The sequence below is a fragment of the Furipterus horrens genome, unplaced genomic scaffold, assembly GCF_987537825.1.
Source record: "Furipterus horrens unplaced genomic scaffold, mFurHor1.1.pri manual_scaffold_2, whole genome shotgun sequence".
Taxonomy (NCBI): domain Eukaryota; kingdom Metazoa; phylum Chordata; class Mammalia; order Chiroptera; family Furipteridae; genus Furipterus; species Furipterus horrens.
The window spans coordinates 174,573,168-174,600,082 of NW_028327172.1; the positions used below are offsets into that span (position 1 = coordinate 174,573,168).

The 26,915-nt window shown below is 34.1% G+C and overlaps 1 protein-coding gene across 3 annotated transcripts in view; it reads left to right on the forward strand.

The window, feature by feature from the left end:
* The window catches only part of LOC150020037 (UDP-glucuronosyltransferase 2A2), a 43,154-nt gene extending 23,570 nt beyond the window's left edge, over nucleotides 1–19,584 (forward strand). For 2 of the 3 annotated variants that reach the window (XM_090268135.1, XM_090268134.1), the window contains exons 2-6: nucleotides 5,603–5,751; nucleotides 8,444–8,575; nucleotides 10,679–10,766; nucleotides 11,412–11,631; nucleotides 19,055–19,584. In XM_090268135.1, the coding sequence (XP_090124261.1) occupies nucleotides 5,603–5,751; nucleotides 8,444–8,575; nucleotides 10,679–10,766; nucleotides 11,412–11,631; nucleotides 19,055–19,334 (869 nt within the window). In that variant the 3' untranslated portion in view covers nucleotides 19,335–19,584. The remainder of the gene's footprint in view (nucleotides 1–5,602; nucleotides 5,752–8,443; nucleotides 8,576–10,678; nucleotides 10,767–11,411; nucleotides 11,632–19,054) is intronic. The other variant, XM_090268136.1, reaches the window with a different exon arrangement.
* The last annotated feature ends 7,331 nt before the right edge of the window (nucleotides 19,585–26,915 follow it).

Sequence of the window (26,915 nt, forward strand, 5' to 3'; positions counted from 1 at the left end):
ATTAACTTTGTTGTCTTTACATTGTATCTTCTTTAATATAAGTATTATACTTAATATAAGTATGCATATATGTCTTTTTATACCAAAAGGGACAATTACAAAGCATTCACTTTTGGCTCTTTTTCACCTACTATAGATTTGAAATCTTGCCCAGAACATTCCAAAATCTACATTGTTGTTTATAGTAACTTAGAAATATTGATTTGAATGGATGTACCAAACCATTGAACTGGCCTAATGATGAGATCTACTTTGGTTGCTCCAAATCCAATATTACAAGAAATGTTTCACTAAACTTATTGTACCTATGTGTATTCTCTGGAATACCTCCTGAAAGGACCTGCCTGAGCCTCTACTTGAGGAGGTATCACTCTTTTCAGAAGTATATCCATAGTGATTTTCTTATTTATTTGTTGTTTTCATCACTGATTTGCTTGTACAGATAATGCAACATGAACATTCCTCTCTTTTAATGAAAACCTTTTGGTGTTAGGGGTCCATGTTTTCAAAACTTAAGAAGTTTCTTGAAGTCTGAAAAAGCTTCTGCTAAAACCTTCACTGTGGATTTTCTTATGCGTTTTTCTTTTCTTTTTTCTTTTTCTCCTGCAGTTTCCTTTTCTCTTGCTACTTCTTCAGCTATGTGTTTCTGTCCAAGACCCAACAACTCCTCATCAGTCAGTTTGTAACTGAAAGAAGGTCCAACTGCCTGCCGTTAAGAAAGCTAATACTCGAGAGGCAGATGCTGATATACAAGAAAGTAGTTTACTTGTGGATGCTGGCCATCTGGAAGATGGGGGATTCATGCATGTCTCAAAGCCCATCTCCTGGGAAGATGGGGAACTCAAGCCTATCTCTTTGTCTCATTGGAAGCAAAGGTTTTTATAAAAAGGGAGAGGGGAACAGAACAAAGAGACCAAGGGAGGGGGTTGCAAAGTTCTCTAAACGCAGACTAGAGCAGTCCATTCCTATAAGACAAGGTGGGCAACATCTTTGTTTAGTCATGCTGGGTTCGTGTCTTCCTGACTTTACATCATCTTGATTCCAGGGTCAAAGTTAAAGAAATCCCCTGGAACTGGGATGCCTGAAGGTCAGAGTCTGTATCTTTTGAAGTTAGTTCCTAGGATTCTTACACAAACATGCTGTTCATCTACAAGCCACATATTAGTCAGTCAGCACTTAAAGAAACAGTGACAAAGGAATGATGGGGTGGGTTTTACAATTTCCTACTGTTACAAGTTCCTCAGGAATCATCTCTTGGAGCTCCTCAATATCCTACTCATCCACACCCAGGGTAAAGTTGTTTGCTACTTTAGTGACTATGCCTCTGGATTATACACTTCACAATTGTTTTTCAATGTTTTCTTCCATTTTACATGGAGCAGGATGGTCAGGAATTGAGTATATCTCTGTATCCTTGTAGTAGTCTAGAGGGGGCTTGAGTTGAGTATTTCCCTTTCTCCAGGTCAGTTATGCTGATAAAAATCCCAGCACAATATGCTCTGGCTAACTAGTTTCCCCCAACGGCAGATCTTTTTAATAGAGTCCACTGGCATATTTCAAAATAATGTTTTACCTCCCCCAGCTAAAAGCAGGTTTTTAAATTAATATTTACTGTGAAAAATTGGTCAAGCTCCTTGAAGTAATCACATAATATTGTGGGGACTCCCCTATGACTGGGTCCCTCTGGAGTTTTTAATTCATATGTGGTCACATTGAACTTCCAGCAATTTGTCAATTATGGTTCAGGTTTTCTTACCCAGACACCGGCTCCTGCAGTGATTTCCATTCCTGAGTCTTTGCTCCCGAGTGCTCACTCAGGCAATATGGAGTCCCTTCATATTCCAAAAGAACATATAGATATATCATTAAAAAGAATAAGAGAATTTGATCATTTAAAAAAATAATTTATTTATTTGTTTGTTTATTTATTTATTTTTAGAGAGGGGGTAAAGGAGAGCGGGAGAGAAACATCACTGTGTGGTTTCCTCTCACTCGCGCCCCCAACTGGGGACCTGATGTGCAACCCAGTCCTGTGCCCTGACTGGGAATCAAACCAGCGACACTTGGTTCGCAGGCCAACACTCAGTCCACTGAGCCACAGCAGCCAGGGCTGAGAATTTGATCATTTTGATGAATAAAAAACAACATGAAGAAGAAACTGAAATTACTGTGCATAAATAAAAGAAATTTTAATTAAAATGTACAGTTCAACTTTAAAATTTTTGAATAATTTTATGTGTTGTGGAAACCATTTATGAATCTTATGGAAATGCATTATAGAAAAATAAATAGAGCTATCATGCTCATTGATAAGAAAATCAAAATTCATACAATAGATCCATTGTAATTCTCTTTAAAAACTCAAAATCCTAAGCGTCATGAAACTTGACACTTTCTGTGAAATTTTACACATGATTTTAAAATCTATATAAAAGAGCTAAGAATAAGCAAGGTACTCTAGTAAAAGAAATAATAAGGAAGAGGGTATTGTCGGCAGCCGTCCGTCTCGAGAGACGGTGGTGTAGCTTCTTAAGAGTCTATCTGCACCGCTGAGAATGGTTGTGCAGTCCGACTCGGGAGTGACACGGTATCTGTCTCCTCCCGTGTTGAATCGACATCTTGCGATGACGCTGGAGTGTCCTCTCCAGTGAAGCTGAAGCTACAGAGCCTGGGCAGGGTGATATGGAGGGTCTGCTGTTGCCCATGCAGCAGACCCCCCCTCTCTTCACAGCTGAAGGGTCCAAGGGAAAGACGGAGTCAATACAGCTTGGCTTCAGGTGCGCCGCAGGAGTTGCCGGTGTTGACTGCAACGTCAAACCGCCTTAGGGACTCCGGCTCCGGATTTTCTGTCGGGGTTTACTCCCTTAGCCTTTCCCCTGAAGAGGTATGCCGCAAGGCAGCGGAGGTTTTTTGGAGTCAGAGTTTTCCTTCTCTGATGTGCCCTGACTGGAAGATCGAACCAGCGACACTTAGCTCGCAGGCCGACGCTCAATCCACTGAGCCAAACCAGCCAGGGTATACTGTATATGTATATTGTTAAAATTATGTAGGTTTAAGAGTGTAGAATGTCTTTAAGAACATAAGTAGTGTTTATAAAAGTGTGGGAAAGGTTAATAAGGGGCTGGGAATGGCTTATAAGTGTGTGGGAAGGGTTTATAAAGCCTTAAAATATATATAAATACTAAAATAAATGTAAGGTTCCTACTGCGCAGGTTTTCACTTATTGCAGGGGGGTCTAGAATGTAATACCCGCGATAAATGGGGGAATATTGTAATGACTAAAAAAGAGGCTATCTAACCTGGGTGTATATGATCACCAATTTTGAGTAGAATCCTCAACAAAGGAGGGCTATCATCAGAGTTTTTCTTTACTTCGATGCAAAACATGTTTTATGTATGTAAAAATGCAAATACTTCACAGATCTCCTAAAATTAATACTTAGAATCTGTCCCTTTCAAAAAATACCATTTAAAGGTAACACTAAAATAAGTATGTGAGCATGCCGTTGTCCAGAGACAGCCAACCAACCTGGAGTCTGCACGATCCTTCCCCTTGTAGGAAGGCCACCCTCCCCTCCACATCCCCACTCTTATTAGGTATTTCTTGACCCAAGGGTAGGTAGGACGACGACCATATCCAGCTTGAAGCAGCTAGAGGAGCTCGAGACCTTCGTCCATTGTCCTTTATAAGATTGTAAAGGGTCTTAAGTCTGAGAGGGAGAGATTGTTATTTTTTATTGTTAAAATATTTAACTAATTAATTAATTATTTAAAAAAAAAGAAGAAGAATATATGAAAGGGTGAGCCATGGGCATGGACTTGGGGAGGGGATTGTCGGGGAAGGGGGGTGCTGGGCGGAGGGGAGCAAAGGGGAAAAAATTGGAACTATTGTAACAATATAATCAATAAAATATACTTAAAAAAAAGATATATAAATAAATAAATTCAGACATTGTTAAATAAAAAAAATAAAAATAAAAATAAAAAAAGAAACAACCAACCAAATGGAAATAAATACTTGCAAACAAGAGCTCCAACCAAGGATTAATATCCAAAATACATAAGAACTCATACAACTCAACATAAAACAAACAAACAATCCAATTTTTAAAAGTGGGCAGAGAACTCGAACAGTTTTCTTAAGAAGACAGTTATAATATTTTAAACAGAGAATTCTATAACAAACTAAATAGATAATATTTGCACTAAATATATTCTTTTAATTTTTCCCAAATAAGTTCTTCCTAACATGGGCAACTACATGTAATATATATTCTATTTTTACTGATAAAAATTGCATTGGAAAAAATTTGTGTTCTGTAAGTAACATCTGGATATATTTATAAATGCTAATTATATCAAAATATTTCACACATTTGTTCTAGGTGTTAATGACTATATGATATGTATCTAATATGAGTACAACCAAATATGTGTACTAAATTATTCCCAAGCAATTGAATCCCTAATGTTGCTGAGGATCTGCTACTAATGTTTTTTTTTTTTTTGTCATTGTACATAAATAAGTACTATTTACCTCAAAAACAGTATAGTAAATACCAAGACATTAAAACCTATAATTTTTTTTCTAGAGAACATTATGTCAATTCTACCAACTGTTGCTTATAGCTGTTTAATGTCACTATTCATCTGTCTTTCCTAGGTTGTGTCTTCTAGAGATAAGACTCCAATTTACCAATAATATTGCATTTTTGACTGTATGAGTTTGGAATCTTGCCTTCCCCATTCTAACTGTGTCATGTTGGGTAACTACTTAACTGCTCTTTATCTTATATATCTCTTCTGTAATAGGAAAATATATTTATACCCCAACAGAAGAGTTGGGTTGTTGAGAACAGAGACTGGTATAGTGTGGATATCATTAAATGTGGGCATTAAATGAAAAAAATAAAATAAAATAAAATAAGTATGTGATATTGGTAATGTGTACTTCACATTCCAAATGGGGTTGTACTTGGTATGAATTACTCAGGGAATTCCTGCTTAGGAAAAAGAAAAAAGGAAAATCAATTGAAGTAATTGTATTTGACTCAGGAAGATAAGGTAAACTGATATTGGTGGGATTCTTCAACAATATTAGTGGAAAAGAAAGTATAACAAGCTGGAAGGTAGAAATAATTTCCTAACAGGAAATTAGAAAACTGTTGAGAGGTGATTCAGTGCTAATATGATGGGGTTTTCTATCTCTGCCATTTAATTTGAGGGAAACAATGAGTATTAAATTTATCAGTACTTGGAGTTGTGGTTAAATTTTTTATTGATTTCATTTTTGTGAATTTGTTTTTATTCATTCTTATTTAATTTTATAAAATTTATTTTATGGAATGTATTATTTTACATAGTACTGTTCTTTCGCTACCCAAATTTTTTCACTCCCTCTATCCCTCACTCTCTGCTCCCTGCCTACTTCCCTTCCTTATTACTTCAAATTCTTCTTCCTTTTAAAATCTAGACATATAAGTATTCTAGAGACCCTGGATTTATTTTGTCCTTAATAACACATCAGAAAATTAGTGGTACATTTCTTTTCTTAACAAACATATGCTAATAATATTCACCCAACTTTCTATATTTTCTTCAGGAAAACCTACTACATTATGTGAGACTATGGGGAAAGCAGAGATCTGGCTAATTCGGACATATTGGGATTTTGAATTTCCTCGTCCGTACTTACCTAATTTTGAGTTTGTAGGAGGATTGCATTGTAAACCTGCCAAACCATTACCTAAGGTAGGTCTATCATGGTGGAGGATTTTTTGTACCTGTGATAAAAATTCTGATTTTCCTCTGAAGTTTAGATCTTAAATAACAGAGATGTGCTGTTGCATTTCTTCAGTGTGCTACTCCAAATCAATTTTCCAAGACATAGGGGTCTCTTATGAGTGATACTCATTTTTTTGAACTTGATTTTGATATTTAAGCTTAAGAATGAAGGGATATAATAGGCATGTTAAAAATATAAGTGTGTCTATAGTGTGGGTATTAGATTGAAGGGACAGGAAACCAGAGCCTTGAATGTCGCTGAGGAGACTGCTGTGGTCATCCTAACAAGCATGGTGGAATTATAAATAGGAACACTTACTATGATTGTTTGAGTAATAGAGAGGCTTTCCTGAGAATTGTTGGGTAAATTCCACAGGATTTGGTCAGTAGATGTATGTCTTGTAAGAAGATATAGAATTAGATACAGCTTCTTGGATAGCAATAACTTTTACCAAAATAAGAAACAATTAATGGAAACACTTTTTGAGATGACATGAGTTCAATTACAAATTTATTTTAAGGATCCAAAGAAATTTTCAAATGGAAATTTCTAGAAATCATCTGGGTAATAAATATTTCTGTCCTAGCAGGCAGCATTAGAAATAGATTAGGAGTCATCAATGTGAAGCAGAAGTCATAGAACTGAGAGACCCAAATGTTGGATTGGTTCTTTACGACCATGATATCAGGGTTTTTTAGGGGGAGGGAGAGGGGAAATGAAAAAAATTTTTGCAACACATTCCGAAGTTATAAACAAACAAATATGGACTGCCAAAGTATTAGAAGAAAAAATATTGAGAAGTAGAAGAGAATAATATGTAAACATATTACTAAAATTGTATTTAATTATATCAATAGGGAGAGAAGAAACACTCATTTGCTTAGGTTTTAGGTAAACAACATAATCTCTGTAGAAGGTTGCAGGTTAAATGGTGTTCCCAGTAGAGTTCTTGATTTCTGCTTCAGGCAAGATACATATTTAAGTTTAAATTTTCATTTCAGGACTCTGAATGAGGTTTTATTTTTTTTTTTAATTTTCACCTAAGGACATTGTTTCATTGCTTTTAGAGAGAGAAAAAGAGAGGAGGGAGGGAGGGGATGGGAGAGAGAGAGAGAGAGAGAGATTGATTGGTTGCCTTCTCAAGCTCCCCAAGTGGGAATTGAATCTGAAGCCTGGGTATGTTCCCTGACTGGAATTAAACCCAAAACCTTTGGTCTATGTGACAACTCTCCAACCAACTGAGCCACACAAGCTAGGACTGAAATGGTTTTCTTACCAGCCAAATACAGCTTCGGAAAAACCCTGTGGAACTAATATCTAAATAAAGATAGAGTAAGATACATGACATATTCTGTGGCTCACTATACAATACCTTGACACACTATTATGTTTTTCACAATTTCACAAAACAACTCAGACATGTTTTATTACAAGAGAGGAGGATTAATCCATTTCAAACCTTATATTATTGATATAGACATTTAAGCAACATGAATAACATGAATCATGCCTTATATTTGATGAAATAATTATATCAGTCACTGAATACACAGAATAAAAAAACAATGAGGCAGTTAAATCAAGAATCCAAATCAAACAGGTAGGTACACAAGCCTTTAATGATGTGTGTGCACTCGCACACGCACTGTATTTTTTAAATTTAGTCATCTGTTTAGGGAGATGAATCAAAATGACAAAACTACAAAATCCTGGGACTTCAGAGATAGTCTCTGAACATTAACTAAGCTAAAAATAGTAGTCTACATTTATGGTATCATCTTTCCCCTATTGATTTTACTAGCCATACATTGAGAAACATCAGTGATTTCAGGGCAATCCCAAATGGTTGCAAAGAGAATGCATGATGTAATCTAGAGGGTGACATTCACATAGATTCTGATGTAAAAACCTCAATCCCAGACTTTGCAATGTTCAAACTGTACAACTGTAAGCAATGAACAGGAGAATTTTATTTTACAGAGATTATTTATATTTTACTTCTGTGCTCAAATTAAGGACATGCAGTTAATATCACACTTGTGTGGGAAAAGAGAATCATTATCTCATAAATGTTATTATTATAGCAAAAGTTTAACTGTGCTGTCACCTTTTAAATATATTACTAAATATCCCATTTACAAAATATCTTTGTAGCCCTATGACTCAGAGGAAGAATAAATATGAGGAAATATCCTAAATAGCTAACAAAAAGTTGGATCAATTCATTAATAATTTATTAGCTATAAACTGGCATGCTAAAAAAACTTAAAGCCTAGTTCTAAACCCTTTTTTGGGGGGTAGGGGGAGCTTCCCTCCAACGAATATCTTTATGAGTTTACAAACAGTTCTTTTGGTTTATATAATGAAACTTTAGGAGTAACAGTCACATTTACCATGGAAAGATGTGCCTCTTATTATTTATTCATTTGGTATAATGGTTTGATTCCATGCCTTCATTTATAATCTCTTATTATATATTTCAGCCATAGTTTTCCAAAACATATTTTCTCCTAAAAATCTAGGTGATATGTGGTAGGATACAGAACCAGTCTAACAATGTCTCTGACACTTCTCTTGACCCGGCTTATGTAGAAATGCAAGTGAAAGTTTTCCCTATAATTCTGTACTTTTATAATAGAGATTATTTTATCTCTGCAGGAAATGGAAGAATTTGTCCAAAGTTCAGGTGAACATGGTATTGTGGTGTTTTCTCTGGGGTCAATGGTCAAAAACCTCACAGAAGAAAAAGCCAATCTCATTGCCTCAGCCCTCGCTCAGATTCCACAGAAGGTCAGTGCAACATACCATCCCACTTCGCCAATTGGAGAGAGTGTGTGGTTAATAGTACTCTATACATTGAGCATAACTGGCACTGTCTTTAAGTAAAAATTTCTCAAAATATTAAAATGTTGTATTTGGGCACATTTGATCATTTGTCTACTGAGCCTTTGAAATACTATGGAAATACAACTTTTTAAAAACAGTATATTAATTTTAGAGAGAGGAGAAGGGGCAGAGAGAGAGAGAGAGAGAGAGAGAGAGAGACCAATTTGTTGTTCTTCTTGTTTATGTATTCATTGATTGATTCTTGCATGTGTCTGGACTGGTGGTAGAACCCGCAACTTCGGAGTATCAAGACAGTGCTCTAACCAATTGAGCTACCCAGCCAGGGTATAAATACATTTTTTATAAAGTTATTTTCAAGGAAATGGAAATAAAAATGTTAGTATCTTAATAGCTTCTCACTATTTGAAATCTTATGAGCTGCACTAACTGCTTTTGGTTCTCAAATGTGTTAACTCCAAGGTCCAGGAACAGGAAGACGATACAGAAAGAAGAATCATGCTCAAGAATATACTTTGTATCTTTACGTTTTATTAGGACTCTACCAAAGTGTAGTTGGTTTAGAAGTAGAAGCCTATCTTTCTAAACTGATTTTCTACAGTTAAAAGCAATTTTTAAAAATCCTCATTTTATTGTCAAACAATATATATATTTTTTTAATTTATGATATTCAGCTAACTTTAATTTTGTTGTCATTGTAATTCTAGATTTCTACTCTTTATATATCTACTTTGTTAACCTAAAAAATTTAAAGGCCAAAGTGAGAGGCAACAAGTGTTTGAGATCAAAAAAGAATTGATTCAGACAGAAACCCATATAGTATTCTGATTAGGAAATGAAGGCACAGTATTTATAAAAATGAAAGGGGAACAATTACATAAACAAAAGGAAGAAACTTCTGTTGATGTTAATAAGCCAAGAAAGACATTTCTATAGGTACAAATAAGCTAAGTGATTCCTTAATTATACATGGTTGTGCTAATTCTAAAAAACGTCTTTAATTTCAGTTTAGTAGTCATGATGTCTACTTTCCTGTTGCTCTTGGTATAGTCTACGGGCTGTTTTGCCCAGTTTAAAGCTTCAAAATGTTTCAGGAAGACAGGCAGGGCAATTGCTCTGAAATGGCACTTTGACTCCATTTTGAAGTGACTCATTTATATTATTTTTAACAGCTCCTATTCATGAAATATCCAAGGACACTATATAATTGTAATTAGTTAAAATGCATAAAACTCTGTGATGGTCTGTATACTAATTAGGCCTGTTAAAACTTTCAATTTATATTTCTAAAAACATTTTATTTCTAACAACATTTTCTGTTAAGAATTTGCCACATACTAGTAATCTGGAATTTGTCTTACAGAATTATGTAAAAGAAAAATAATGTAACAAAAGGTTAACATTCTAACAAGATACTTCATTATATAGTGTTATATAAGTAAACCTCCTATGTCATCCTTCTTCCAAAATTGAAGGAAGGAAGGAAAGAAGAAAGGGAGGGAGGGAGGAAGGGAGGGAAGAAAAGAAAAAAGAAAAAAGAGAAAAAGGGAAGGAAGAAACAAAGGAAAAAGAAAGGAAGGAAGGAAAGAAGGAAGGAATAAATTAATTGTCTAAAAATCAGACAAAAAAAACTAAAGGTAATTATATTTTTGAAAAATATTGCATTTGAAATGAGAGCTGAGATGACATCTTAAGAAATAAATTTACACAGCATTTGTATTTGTTTTAATGTTTTTTAATCCCTAACTCTGGTTGACTAAACTAATCTTATTGTTTTCTATTTCTTCACTTACAATGTCACTCCCCAAAGCTCTCACATCATTTTTAAGTGGTAACGATACACTGAACAAACTATTAATACAAGCTCTTTCAAAAAAGGTAGATGTAAATGTCTTACTATATCTCTCAATGTTTGCCAACTACCCCTTTTGTATATTCCCATTGAATATTACATCGAATAGGCTACATGTTTTTTAACTAACTCTACAGCACTAAAATTCCTTAATTGTGTGTGTTGTACTTGTAAAATTAAAGCACTCTTTTTCACAGGTTTTATGGAGATACAAAGGAAATAAACCAGCCACATTAGGAACCAATACTCAACTCTATGATTGGATACCCCAGAATGATCTACTTGGTAAGACTGAGGGGGAAAAGCTGTACAGTTGGATGATGAACAAGTTAAGTAACTGATAGCAACTAAATTTAATCAATATTTAATCATTTAAGTTTTTTATTTATTGATTTTTTAGAGGGGAGGAAGAGAGAGAGAGATTGATTTGTTGTTCCACTTATTTATGCATTCATTAGTTTATTCTTTTATGTGCCCTGACCAGGGATCAAATCCAAAACCTTGGCGTATCAGGACAACACTCTAACCAACTGAGCTACCCAGCCAGGGCAACATTTAATAACTAAAAAATTTTCACATTTTACTGCCAATTTTAAAGCAGATATAATTAAAGAATTGGCCATTTATAGATTCCTGCTTCGTTTGTTGACAGAGGAGCATCTTCAGTTAAGACTCTCATCGTTTTTTAAATTCTGATCTCAGTTCAAATATCACCCCTCAGTAAAGTCTTTCTAGACAATGCAGAGGAAATTAATTCTACCATTTCCTGGGATCACAGTTTTCTGATGTAGCAATATTCCCTATGTTCAGCTTCTATAGAAAATACTACCTTCTTTATTGATTTATTCTGTAGTTTTTCTCCATCTCTTTCTGAATTCTGTCAACATATAATGAGATCCTCATTTGTTTCTCACCCAACCCTCAAACTAGGTCATCCCAAAACCAAAGCGTTTATCACTCATGGTGGAACAAATGGGATCTATGAAGCTATTTATCATGGGGTCCCTATGGTGGGAGTTCCCATGTTTGCTGATCAGTATGATAACATTGCTCACATGAAGGCCAAAGGAGCAGCTATGGAGGTGAACATAAATGCAATGACAAGTGCAGATTTGCTCAACACCTTGAGAACAGTCATTAATGATCCTTCGTAAGTACTGCCGCTTTGAAAGATTTACCATTGATTACATTACCCATCATATTTAAGAATGCCCAATGTTTCATGTGTTTATAATTGGTGTACTTTCAAATAACAAACATAACATGACTAATATAGAAAGCATTTTATTATTTCATTCCACAAATTGATGAAATGACTTGCTAAAACTCCAAACAACCCTCAGAATTCAAATATCTACCAACATTTTTTCCAAAAAATAATGTTAATGATGACATAAATTCTCAGATATTTTTGGATCCTATGCTTGTTTTCATAAATATATATGGTTCTTTAAATATTATGTGTTCAGTAAATATACAAGAGTGATAATTTGCCAAGCATTAATCATTCAAAAATAATAATCAGTAACACTGAGTGCTGATCATTATTAGCACATGCATATGTATAGGGAGATAGAATAGTTATAACTTTATACTTAGGGGGCCCAAAAACTTGAATTATCTTCTGGAGGGTGGGCCCCTTGCTACATGAGTGTTCTAGGAATCCATTTGTATCAGTGTACTGGCTGACATTGCTGTGAGAGGCTGTGTTGGGCTTCAGTTCATTTTTTATTTTTTTTAAGATTCCATGCATTTGCCCATTTCATGATGGGCAATTTATGAGTACACCTTCCTACAGCTCACTGAGTGTTCAGAAGTTTTTTACTAAAAATGCATGACCCCTGTGCCGCACTCTCCCTATTCACCTGATCTCAGCCCAGATGACTTTTCTTTTTTGTTTCCCTGGATGAAAAAAGTCCTCAAAGGGAAACATTTTGCCTGTGTGGAAGAAAGGAAACAAAAGATGGTAGAAGCACTAAAAGACATCAAAATCAACGAGTACAAAAACTATTTTAAGTGGTGGAAAAACTGTCTCATATAGGTGTATTTCACCAAATGGAGTGTATTTTGAAGGTGACTGAAGTTTAAACACGTGAGACTAAATAAACAATTTTTTATAAATAAATTCCATTTTTTTGGTTCCTGCTTTGTAAATATAGATTGCATAAATTTTAAAACAGAATTTTAAATTTTATCTGACTTATATAAAGATAAATTGAAATGAATCTATAAACTATATTAAACTTTAGATCCATATAATTATATCTTAGGGCTTTTTTTCTCCTAAAGACCTCACCAAATTTAGGAATTAATATATGTACATACATTTTTTAGTGGTTTTTTGTGTTGTTTATTTTTTAGTGTTAATTTTTAACTACGTGTTTTAAACTTAGTCAATACCAATTTAACTCATGCTATGGAAGCAATCGCATCTCTAATATGTATTACTTAAAATTTTAATTTGTCAATATTTATGGTACTTACTTTCCTCACATTTATTGTCTTTTTAAAGTATTTTAAGAAAATCAAATTTCTCCATTGTATCAGGGATTTTTTTTTCTTCTAAAATATTTTCAATTAGTTTTTAAATAAATATATCATATGGAATTTTCATTCAATGTAGACTCATGGATATTGAATTCCTTGAGATCATGTTTAGTGATACTTGCTCACTGCCTTGATATGAGAATGACACCTATGTAACTATACTTAGCTCTTCCTTTATTTTCTTTAGAACTATGTAAAGGTTACCCATGGTCTTCTAGCTTTAAATGCTGCTGTAGATTTTGAGCATTTTTTTTATTTTTATGTGTTTTTAATCCAGCATAGAAAAATATCATTAATTTTTTAAATTCAGAAACTAAATTATTATATATCTTTATAAATTATTTTCTACATTTTCCCTGGGTTGTAGTGAGTCCTTTCAATACTGTTAATCTAGAATAAAAAGTATTTAATTTGTTCAGAAATTCTATATGTTATTTATTAGAATTACTTTTAATTCCATTTTTATCTCTATTTCAGAGACATTAGATTTCAATGTTATTTTTAATTTGATTTCATCATTATTGTATTTATTTCCATTACCACTTAGTCCTCTTATACCCCAGTCCCCGAGCAATCACCACACTGTTGCCCATGTCCATGATTTCTTTTTCTTTTTGCTCAATCCCTCCAACACTAACCTCCTCCCTAGCTGTCACCCTGCTCTCCATCTATGAAGCTGTCCCTATATTCCTTATTAGCTCAATTTGTTCATTAGATTCCACATATGAATGAAACCATATGGTATTTGTCTTTCTCTGACTGGCTTATTTCACTGAGCATAATGGTCTCCAGGTCCATCCATACTGTTGCAAAAGGTAAAATTTTCTTCTTTTTATGGCCGAGTAGTATTCCATTGTGTAAATATCCCATAGTTGTTTTATTCACTCTTCTAATAATGGACACTCGGGCTGCTTCTATATCTTGGCAATTGTAAATTATGCTGTAATAAACATAGGGGTGCTTATGTTCTTTTGAATTAGTGTTTTGGGTTCCTTCGGATAAATTCGAGAAGTGGGACTGTTGGGTCAAAAGACATATTCATTTTTAATTTTTTGAGATATGTTCACACTGCTTTCCACAGGGGCTGCACCAGTCTGCATTCCCATTAACAGTGCAAAAGGGTTTCCCTTTCTCCACATCGTAGCCAGCACTTGTTGTTTCTTGATTTATTGTTGATGGCCATTCTGACAGGTGTGAAGTGGTGTCTCATTGTGGTTTTAATTTGCATCTCTCTGGTTATTAGTGATGTTAAAATCTTTTCATATGGCTATTGGCCATCTGTATGTCCTCCTTGGAGAAGTATCTATTTAAGTCCTGTGCCCATTTTTTAACTGGGTTGTTTTTTTTTCCTAGTGTTGAATTTTGTAAGTTCTATATAAATTTTAGATATTAACACTTTATCAGATGTATTGGTAAATATATTCTCCCATTCTGTGGGTTGTCTTTTATTTTCTTGATGATTTCCTTTGCTGTGCAAAAAGTTTTAAGTTTGATGTAGTCCCTTTTTTTTTTCTTTTGTTTCCCTTCTCTGGTGAGATTATTTGATAAAATTTGTACAAGCAATATCTGAGATTTTTCTACCTATGTTTTCTTCTATGAATTTTATAGTCTCGGGTCTAACATTTAAGTCTCTGATCCATTTTGAATTTATTCTTGTATGTGGTTTAAGAAGGTGGTCTAGTTTCATTTTTCTGCATGTATCTGTCCAGTCTTCCCAACACCATTTATTTAATAAACTATCTTTAGTCCATTGTATGTGTTTGCTTCCTCTGTCTAATGTTAATTAACATATAAAGGAATGGGTTTATTTCTGGGCTCTCTATTCTGTTCCAGCGATCTATGTGACTGTTTTTACTCCAGCACCATGCTGTTCTAATTACTATGGGCTTATTATTTAATAATAGCAAAGCTGCTATACAGGACCTTTGGTGATTACATATAAATGTTTGAAATATTTGTTGTACTTCTTTGAAATACATCATTGGAATCTTGAAGGAATTACGTTGGATCTACAGACTGCTTTGGGTAATATGGATATTTTAATGAGGATAATTCTTCCTATCCATGAACACGGTATGTGCTTCCACTTGTTTGTACCTTCTATTTCCTTCTTCAGGGTCATAATTTTCTAAGAACAATTTTTTTGCATCCTAGGTTAGGTTTATTCCTAGGTATTTTATTCTTTTTGTAGTGGTTGTGAATGGGATTATTTTCTTAATTTCCTTTTCTGTTAGTTCATTATTGGCATATAAAAATGCAACTGATTTCTAGATATTAACTTTGTATCATTCTACTTTGCTGATTTCATTTATCAGTTCTAGTAGTTTCTTAGTGGAATATTTGGATTTTTCTATGTACAGTATCATATCATCTTCAAATATGACAATATTACTTCTTCCTTTCCAATTTGGATGCCTTTTATTTCTTCTTCTTGTCTGATTGCTGTGACTAGGACTTCCAGTACTAAGTTGAATAAGAGAGGTGAAAGCAGACATCCCTGTTTTGTTTCCAATCTTAAGGGGAATGCTTGTAGTTTTTGTCCATTGAGTATGACTCTAGCAGTCAGTTTGCCATATATGGTCTTTATTATGTTTAGATATGTTCCCTCTAATCCTGTTTTGCTGAGAGTTTTTATTATAAATGGGTACTGTATTTTATCAAATGCTTTTTCTGCATCTATTTATATAATCATGTGGTTTTTATCTTCCATTTTGTTTATGTGGTGAATCACATTTATTGATTTGCAGAAGTTGTACCAACCTTGCATTCCCAGAATAAATCCTGCTTGATCATAGTGTATGATATTTGTGATGCAGTGTTGTAGTCAGTTTGCTAATATTTTGTTGAGGATTTTAGTATCTTTGTTCATCAGGGAAATTGGCCTATAATTGTCTTTCTGTGTAATGTCTGTCTGGTTTTGTAACTAGGATAATGCTGGCCTTGTAAAATGAGTTTGGGAGCCTTCCTTCCTCTTGAATTTTATTAGTTTGAGAAAGAGAGGTGTTAATTGTTTTCTTTCTTTTTTTTTGTGGAAAGTGTAGGTTGATTTTTATTAAAGCTCATTGACTATACAGAAAGCATTATTAGTTTTGTGTAATTTATTCTTTGACTACATATTGAAAATCAGATCAACCTTAAAGTTCCTGTAAAACCTGAGGATTTTCTTGTGAAACATGACATACTTTGCATCAATGAAGAGAGAACTCACAAGTTTGAGTGATATAAAGCCAACATCTCATAGAACTTGGGCATTTTCACGCTGACCGTTGCTACTTTGATAGGGCACTAGTATCCACATTTGAGGCAAAACTCACCTGTGAAGCCACCTGGTCCAGGACTTTTGCCTATTGGGAGATTTTTGATTACTGCTTCAGTTTGACTAGGTGTAATCTGTCTATTCAAACTCTCTGATTCTTCCTGATTTAGTTTTGAAAGATTGTGTTTCCAGGCATTTATCCATTTTGTCCAGGTTGTCCAATTTGTTAGCATATAGTTGTTCATAATATATTCTCACAATCTTTTGTATTTTTTTAAATTTTGGTGTCAGTTGTTACTTCTCTTTCACTTCTGATTTTTTTTTCTAATCTTTTATTTTTTTGGTTTTTCAATTACAGTTGTCTCATTTTTTTCCCCAGTGCTCCCCCCACCCAGCCCACCCCCTCTCCCACAATCATATCCCTCCCCGTTGTCCATGTCCATGAGTCATTTATACATGTTCCTTGACTAAACCCTTCCCTTACTTATCCCCCTTTTCTTCCTCCCCCTCCCCCCAATTGACTGTTATTCTGCTCCTTGTTCTATTTAGTTCATTTCATTTCTGATTTTATTTATTTTGTTCTATCTCTTTTTTCTTGATGATTCTGGTTAAATGTTTGTCAATCTTGTTTATCTTTTCAAAGAACCAACTGGGGTTCATTGATCTTTTGTATCATTTTTTTAGACTCTATTTCATTTATTTTTAGTCTAATCTTTATTATTTCCTTCCTTCTTCTTTTGGGGTTTGTTTGTAGTTCTTTTTGAGTTCCTTTAAGTGTGAAGTTAGATTGTTTATTTGAGCTTTTCTTGTTTTTTGAGGGAGACCTGTAATGCTATGAATTTCTCTCATATATTTGTAGCAGTGCTGGTTTGTTTTCCCAATGTCCCACAGATTTTGAATTGTTATGTTCTCACTTTCATTTGTTTCAAGCTACCTTTTGATTTTCCCTTGATCTCATTGTTGACCCATTCATTGTTTAATAACATGTTATTTAGCCTCCATGGTTTTGCATATTTTTCAGAATTTTCCTTGTGATTGATTTTTAGTTTCAGAATATTGTGTTCAGAGATGCTTGAAATTATTTCAGTCTTCTTATTGTTTTGTGTCCTAACATGTGGTCTATACTTGAAAATGTTCCATGTGCACTGAAAAAGTACATGTATTCTGTTGCTTTGGGATAAAATGCTGTGAAGATATCAATGAAACCATTTGATCTATGATCTAATGTGTACTTTAAGACCACTGTCTCCTTGTTGATTTTCTGTCTGGAAAATCTATCCATTGGCGTCAATGGGGTGTTAAAATTTTCAACTATGACAGTATTTCTATTGATCTCTCCCTTTATATCCATCACGATTTGCTTCACATATTTAGGTGCTCTAATACTGGGTACATAAATGTTTACAATAGTTATAGTCTCTTGTTGGATTGCTCCCTTTATCATTATGTAGTGTCTTCTTTGTCTCTTACCATAGCCTTGGTTTTAAAACTAAATTGTCAGATATAAGTATTGGTACTCCAAGCTTCTTTTCCTTTCCATTTGCATGAAATATTTTTTCCTATCTCTTTACTTTTAGTCTGTGTGTATCTTTTGGTCTGAGAAGGGTCTCTTGAAGGCAGCATATATGTGGGTCTTGTTTTCTTATCCATTCAATTACCCTATGTCTTTTGGTTGGAGCGTTTAAGCCATTTACATTTGAGGAGAATATTGATTATACATATTTAGTGCCATTTTATTGTTAGACTATTTTTTCCTCTTTTTCTTTCTTCTTTAACATTTGTTGCAGTACTTTGGTGTTAACAAATTCCTTTATTTCTCCTTTGATTTTAAAGAATAGCCTTGGCTGTAGGTCCTTGCTCTTCATTGCCTTGAATATTTCACACCATTCCCTTCTGGCCTGAAATGCTTATTTTCAGTAACATTTCAGGCCAGAAGGTGTCCCTTTATATGTAACTACCTGCTTTTCTCTTGTGGCTTTTAAGATTCTTTCCTTGTCTTTAAGTCTTATCATTTCAATTATGTGTCTCGATGTAGGCTTCTTTGGGTCCAACTTGTTTGGGACTCTCTGAGCTTCCTGGACTTATATCTATCACAAACCTGCCCCCCAAAATATATATACTAATTCTGTCTCAACCACCAAAGGTCAAGTGAAGACACAACTTGCCTTTCAAATATATACCTATACCCATTGTTGTCTGAGAGACCATTAGTGATATTATCTCTAGAACTATGGCCACTGTGATGTCAAATTCTAGTGAGATAGTTATACTATATAAACAGTGTCCTTTGTATCACAAAATCACAAGTGTGAGCAATGAAGGAATCTCAGACACTGCAAAACTGACTGATCAATGTTGACTACCAGTTTCCTGAGCCAGTCATTATTAAATAGTCAGATTCCATGCTTACAGACTTTTTAAAGGATATTTTTTTGCAATAGGGGTTAGCTACATTCTTGGTCCTAGAACAATCATTAAAATCACACTTCACACAATATTAAGATTTGTTCTTGAAAAAATTAGCCCCATTCCTTTATGTTTATATTTGACCACATTGTATCAAAAATGTATTTCTTCCATACCCTTTTCTTTACAATTCTTAAAGCACTGCGCAGTCAGCAAAGGTCATGTCACAGCAAGAATTACCGGTAAATGTTTTCTCAACACATCTGTGGCCTTCACACAGTATAATAGGTAATGAAATGGTATTACATACTTACCGTCAATGAAAACAAAAGCTCTGATTTCTGTTTATGTCTTTGTCTACCAGTTATAAAGAGAATGCTATGAGGTTATCAAGGATTCACCATGATCAACCTGTAAAGCCCCTGGATCGAGCAGTCTTCTGGATTGAGTTTGTCATGCGCCACAAAGGAGCCAAACACCTTCGGCCAGCTGCTCACAACCTCACCTGGGTCCAGTACCACTCTTTGGATGTGATCGGGTTCCTGCTGGCCTGTGTGGCAGCTGCTATATTTTTGGTCACAAAATGTTGTTTATTTTCTTGTCAAAAATTTGGCAAAGCAGGGAAGAAAAAAAAGAGGGAATAGATCATTTTAAGTGAGGTAAAGGCCTGAATGAGAAATCTTGGTCAGTTTAGCTACAATGGCCTAATGAAAATGTATCATGTTTTCAAAATTCCCATTTTTTTCTAACTTATTCTACACATATAGCCTAGAATCAGACAATGTCATTAACTAGTGACCATGTCCCATTCTTCCTTTGTCTTTTGCCAGATGGCTTTACCATCTTCCTCTCTCTTTCCTGCCACAAGAGCACTATAGTTTTACGTATATTCTATACACAATGTCAAATTTTTCTTTATTTTTAACCCTAGTGATATGCTGACTGACAATATGCTAAATTCTGGGGAACAAACAAAATGTGAGCTAAATTAGATGGATGTAAGGAACATAACACAGAAGAACAAAATTCACAGGAGTCCTCTAGAACATACAAAGCAGGGAAACATCATAGATTAGTATGTTATAAGAAAAGTATTGATTTTTTTTTCATAAAATAAAGCCCTTCTGCTTGTCTAATATTACTGGGGTTTAGAGCATAAATTAATGATGGATAGTACATCACACTAGGACAGGTCTACAAATTTCCATTGAACACATACATAGTCAAGACTTACATTGCACCTTTAGTCAACAAGTATCCTTAGGTACCCTTTAGTGCAAAGGTCTGGGTATTACCTTCAAACAAAGGAGAACAATTAAGTAATTATTTAATTATTTTTCTCAAAGACAGAGAAGGTAGCAATACGTTAAAGGTAAATAGATCACTTTTAGAGAAAATAATAGGAGATATAGAAAAAATTAGTAATTTTATGAAATTATTAATTAATGGTACAATTAATAAACTTAAAGTTTAATGTCAATTCACTATACTTAAAAATCACTAATGCTCATAATCTATAATTACTATAATTAAAGATTTACTTTCCTGTCAAAAAACTAATACCTATTTACTTGGAATGTAAGATCATTATATTATTTTTTAGTCTCTCTCATCTACAAGTTTAAATTTATCGATTAAGTGTTATCACAAGAAAATAATATATTAGCATATCTCCTTGGCCAAAAATGTTATAGTAATAATTTATCAGTGCAAAAAAGCTAATTAAAGGCAAATGTTCATATTTGAATCAGCTTTGCATTAATTTAATAAATATATTAAATATTGAGCTCTTTCCCCTTTATAAACCTAATGGCATGCCTAACTAAAGATTTAACTGATATTTGATGTATAATTAAGGAGATAAACAAATAAGATCCATTTATTTAAAAATTACTTCCAATTTAAAATTAACTATCATGAAAGCATACAAGTGTTTCTTCCCGAATATGTTCATTAAATCAAACATGAAAATAAACTCTACGAATTATCTTTTACTGGAGAATTTTTATAGTTATATTTGCTAGGATAACTGACATATTCTGTTTCTATTCCTCTGTTTTTTTCAATTATTTTTTGTTTTTACTTTTTTATTGTTTTCAAAGATACTTGAAATTTTAATTATTTTTTAAAAGTTCTTTCATTTCATTTATTTTTCTTCTAACTGTAGGGCATTCAAACAAATATCTATTACTTTAGTGACATATTTTTAAAAATCAAGAAGATAATTTCTTTACCATATTACTTAACAATATAAGAATGTTCAAAGGTATTAAGACCATGCCATATTCAAGCTTAAATGCCTCTAGGTTTGAATTAGACCAGTTTTCTTTTCTGTTTATAACCTTTGTTTTCAATCTTACTCCTTTGATGATCTCGTCCAATTAAATGGTTTCAATAAATATGGTGACCACAATAAAATTTACATTTTTTATGTTTACCTATACAGTACTCCAGTCCAACTGCTATCTTCTCACCTGTTAGGATGTTCGCATTTTTTCATTTTATTTTATTTATTCTTTTAAAGATTTTGTTTATTTGTTTAGAAAGAGGGGGAGGGAGGGAGAAAGAGAAGGAGAGAAACATTGATGTGACAGAGAAATGTCAATCAGTTGCCTCCAGTATGTGTCCAGACAGGGGAAAGAACCCACAGCCTTGGCATGTGCCTGACGGTGAATGGAACCAGCTACCTTTCACTTGCAGGACGACGCCCAACCAATTGAGCCACACTAATCTGGGCTCACATGTGTTTTAAACATTTGATATTTGAAAGTGATCTCCTGCTTTTATCCTATTCAAACAAGTTCTCCTGGAATTGTCCCTATTTCAGTTAAAAATCAAAAAGCAACTTGGCCCTTCCAGGTACTCAGGTAAAAAAATACTGGGCTCATTATTTATCTCTCTTTTTATTTTACATTGACCAATAATATCTGTCAGCATTACCTTAAAATACAGGGTGGGCAAAAGTAGGTTTACAGTTGTTCATATGGAAAATAATACAATAATTAATAAATAATAATATGAGAATAAACTGTGTTTTGCATACTCACAGCTGTAAACCTACTTTTGCTTCACCCTGTATATCTAGAATTTGCACCCTACTCTTTACCTCCATGGGTTTCCCCTGGTTGAAGATACCTCTGTCTCCTACCTAGATTAAAATGATAGACTCAACAGTATAAGCTTCAATAAAAACGAGAGGTAAACTGTCATGCTTCATGTCTCATAGAAGTGTATATTTATTATAAGTGTCTTAAGGAAGGAAGGAAGGAAGGAAGTAAGGAAGGAAGGAAGGAAGGAAGAAATCTCTACTGAAAAATTCATCCATATATAAAGGAACCAATTATCTCATTACTTTGATGTCCTTTCATCATTTAGGATGTTGTTCTTGCTTATTTGTTTAGGTAAGAACACCTATAAACTGACTCAAGATATTAAGGCAGTGAAGAACATTTTCCTGTTTAAGTTGTGTAATCAAGATACTGTACACAGGGTGCTCACCTGCTTTTGACAAGACCTTAGTAACATGGCCACACCTAAAAAGCCTAGTAAAAATTGTCCTAGATATCCATCTACCTAGTACCTGATATCTGAAATATTAGTAATTGTTAACCACTGAAGCCCCTTTTCCACTTGCCTTTTCCCTCATCTACAGCAAAGCATTTGACCACGCGTAAAGGCTAATTCTAAGAATTCTTTGAAATTAAAACAATCTCATTTAAGTTACTATGTGATCATAGCGAATATAGTCATTAAATAAAAATATACACTTGGTATATCAAAATGAATAAACTATTGATATTAATTATTTTATAGATTAGTACATTGCATCTATAATTAAGATGAATGCAAATAATTACTAAAGGAAATGATTATTACTTATAATTCACTTTTTGATCCATAATACCCCAAATGTAACATTTCAGATAAACCTTACATAATAATTAAATTTTGTAAGCTTTCACTCGATTTCATTCTCTTTTACTGTATATGCTAATATTTATTATTGTGAATCCTTTAAACATAAAATTTTGAAAAATGCTATATGCTCAGTCATTCCTACAATGCGGTCTAAATGTCTCACATATAAGAGGAATCTAATGAGCAAAATAAACTAACAAACAAAATAGAAGCACAGGCATGGAAACATGGAACAGACTGAAAGTGACCAAGGGGTGGGGGAGGGGGATAATGGTGGAAAGAAGGGAAAGGGACTAGACAAAGAACATGTGTGAATGACCTATGGACTGGACAACGGTGTGAGAATTGACTGTGGGAGCAGGGAATGGGATGAGTAGAGGAAGGCAAAGGGGGAAAAATTAGGACAACTGTAATAGAATAACAATTAAAATAATTTTATAAAATCACCTATGGGTTTGGTAGTCAAGGTAGAACGTGAAGCACATAAAACATGGCCTCTAGAGGATATGAACACATTGGCTAAGAAGGTGTGAGTTGGGGTTCTCATCAGTTGCTGACAATATCACACTGAGTGTCCTCAGGAAAAACTTTGTTATCAAATTAAAAGCATGAAACTGTACGACTTTAGATATAACTCTGAACACTAAAGTGTGATGACTCAAAAAGGAGACAGTCTAATCTGGGGTGTATTTCACCACCAACTTAATCAGAATCCTAAAGAGAAAAGAAATATAATCAGAATTTTCTCTTTAGTTCAATTGAAAAGAGTATTTTTGCACTTTGCTGAGTGTTTTTATCATAAATGGGTGCTGAACTTCATCAAATGCTTCTTCAGCATCTATTGATATGAACATGTGATTTTTGTCTTTCATTTTGTTTATGTGGTGTATTACATTTTTTGATTTGTGAATATTAAACCATCCTTGCATCCCTGGGATGAATCCCACTTGACCATGGTTTATAATCTTTTTAATGTATTGCTGGATCCGGTTTGCTAATATTGTGTGAGAATTTTAGCATCTATGTTCATCAGTGATATTGGCCTGTAGTTTTCTTTCTTTGTCATGTCTTTACCTGGTTTTGGAACTAGGATAATACTGGCCTCATAAGAAGTTTGGGAGTCTTCCCTTTTGGGGATAGTTTGAGAAGGATAGGAGTTAACTCTTCCCTAGATGTTTAGTAAAATTCACCTGTGAAGCTGTCTGGTCTAGAGTTTTTGTGTGCTGGGAGTTTTTTTATTACTCTTTCAATTTCACTAGTTCTTGTTGGTCTATTCAGGCTTTCTGCTTCTTCTTGGTTCAGTTTTGAAAGACTAGATGTTTCTAGAGATTTTCCCATTTCACCCTCATTGTCAAATTTCTTGGCTTATAATTGTTTGTAGTCATTTCTTACAATCCTTTGTATTTCTGTGGTATCGGCTGTAATATCTCCTCTCTTGTTTCTGATTTTATTTATTCAGGTTCTCTCTCTTTTTCTATTGATGAGTCTGGTTAAAGACTTGTTGATTTTGTTTATCTTTTCAAAGAACCAGCTCCTGTATTCATTGATCCTTTGAATAGTTCTTTTAGTCCCTATGCCATTTAATTCTACTCTGATCTTTTCCTCTCCTTTTCCTCTGATTATTTCCTTTCTTTGACTCACTCTGGGCTTTGTTATTGTTCCTCTAGTTCTTGTAGATATAGGGTTAGGTTATGTACTGGAAGTTTTTCTATCTTTTTTAGGTAAGCCTGTATTGCTATGAACTTCCCTCTGAGGACTGCCTTTGCTGTGTCCCATAGGTTTTGGGCTGTTGTTTATTCATTTTCATTTGTTTCCAGGAATTTTTTGATCTCTTTCTTGATTTCATTGTTAGTTCATTCATTATTTAATAGCATGTCATTAAGTCCTCACAAACTTGAATGTTTTTGAGCTTTTTCTTTGAGGTTGGTTTCTAGTTTCAAGTCATTGTAATCTGAGAAGATGCTTGATATGATTTTAATTTTCTTGAATTTGTTGAGGCTTGTTTTGTGTCCTACCATATGGTTTATCTTTGAGAATGTTCCATATGCATTTGAAAATAATGTATATTTTTCTTCTTTGAAGTGAAAGGTTCTATATGTATCAATTAAGTCTATTTTCTCTACAGTGTTTTTGTTCAATGTCAGAATATCCTTGTTGCATGGGCAACAGCAGACCCTCCATATCACCCTGCCCAGGCTCTGTAGCTTCAGCTTCACTGGAGAGGACACTCCAGCGTCATCGCAAGATGTCGATTCAACACGGGAGGAGACAGATACCGTGTCACTCCCGAGTCGGACTGCACAGCCATTCTCGGCGGTGCAGATAGACTCTTAAGAAGCTACACCATCATCTCTCAAGACGGACGGCTGCCGACAATGGCTTTTACTAAAATAGAAAACAATTTAGAGGAATAAGTTCTGTAAGATGAATATGTTCTTTTGGATTTATTTATTTCAAGAAATCAAAGCAATATTTAGGTGGAAAGTTTTAGAAGTCATTTGTAATAGAGTCAACCATATTTTAATGACTATGTATGGTGTCAGATGGGTACTACAGTTATCAGGGTGATCATTTTGTAATTCTATAAATGTCTAATCACTCTATTGTAAATTTGAAACTAATATATTGAATGTCAACTGTAACTGAAGAATAAAAATCTTATTTAAAAAAAAGAAGTTATTTGGTTAATACAAGGTCTCGATCTCAGCAAATAGCAAAAGAACTAGATTAAGGGTCAACAGTATAAAGGAGACCATGGAAATGAGAGATCCAAACACTGGGTTAATTCTTTACCAGCATAATGGCCAATTTTTTGAAGTAATAAAGACAATTGCATTCTAAGTCTTCTAAGAAATATGGAGTGTTAGGGATTTTGGAAGGAAACAGTATTAAGAAGGAAAAGACAGTAAATAAATAAATATAGTAACAATATTGTGCTTAGCAATCAATAGGGACTGAAGAGAAAGACTATCTTTTACTTGGGTTGTAGGAATATGAACAAAATCTCTTCTAAGAATGTTGCAAGGTAAAGTGTTCCTGGAAGAGCACTTGATTTCTGTTCATGGTTAAATGTTTATTGCTGTTTGAAACTTTATTCAATAGTCTGAATATCCTTTTTATTCCAGTCAACTTATACCTGCAACCCAACTTCTACTGAGAGCTGCTATTACAGGAGAAAATGAATCAATATTTATTAGGCATACAGAATGAGATACAGCATTTTTCTTGGCTCTCTAAATAATCTCAGTCTATAATATCATATTTATTCTTCTACTCTCACTTTCCACACATGCACAGACACAAACCACACAATAAACCACAGTTCTTTACACAGTCATCTCATATAAATGATGCAAAATGGAAAAAATTGTTCTTCCCCCAAAAGTCACCTATTAATATAGAAGTTCATGCAGTGTGAAAACCCGTCATGAGTTACAGCCCTCCTGAAAAAACTTGGATAATGTAGGAGGTACAGACTATTTATTGGGTGTGTTAATGTAAAAGGAATTACATTGATGTATATTATTAAGGTAGAGGCATAAACAGGTGAGTAGGTGGATGAATGATTACTCACTTCATATCGTGAAACATTATCATCTACCTAAATATGAATACCCAAGGGGTATATAAACATTTCCATGGAGCTGTTTTACTAAATCAGTTGCTTAAAAAAAAAAAAATCTGGTAAATCAGTGGTCCCAACCTTTTGGGCACCAGGGATCGGCTTCATGCAATACAATTTTTTTTATGGCCTGGAGGGGTCAGGGGTGGAGTGATGGTTTTGGGATGGTTCAAGCACATTGCATTTATTGTGCACTTTATTTCTATTATTATTACATTGTAATATATAATTAAATAATCATACAACTCACCACATGCTATGGTTATCATGTGAGCTTACCAAAACTGTGACTGAGACAAGTTCACACTGCAAGAAAGGCACAGATGGAAGTGGTAAATAAAATAATGAGTGGGCCATGTGTAGACTAAAACAAGAGATTCTAACTTAAAACCTGCCACCAGATGCAGTTTAATTGTCACTTGCCACTCACTGTTAAGGTTTTGATATGAATCTGCAAGCAATTGATTTACTATGGTCTCTGTGCCGTCAAACCACTCTGTTAAGTATAATCTGTATTTGCAGCCGCTCCCCAGCTCCACCTCAGGTCATCAGGCCTTTGATTCTGATAAGGAGAATGCAACCTAGATCCCTCACATGCAAGTTCACAGTTGGGTTCACATTTCTACAAGAATCTAATACTGCCATTGATCTGACAAGAGGTGGAGCTCGGGCTGTAATTCAAGGG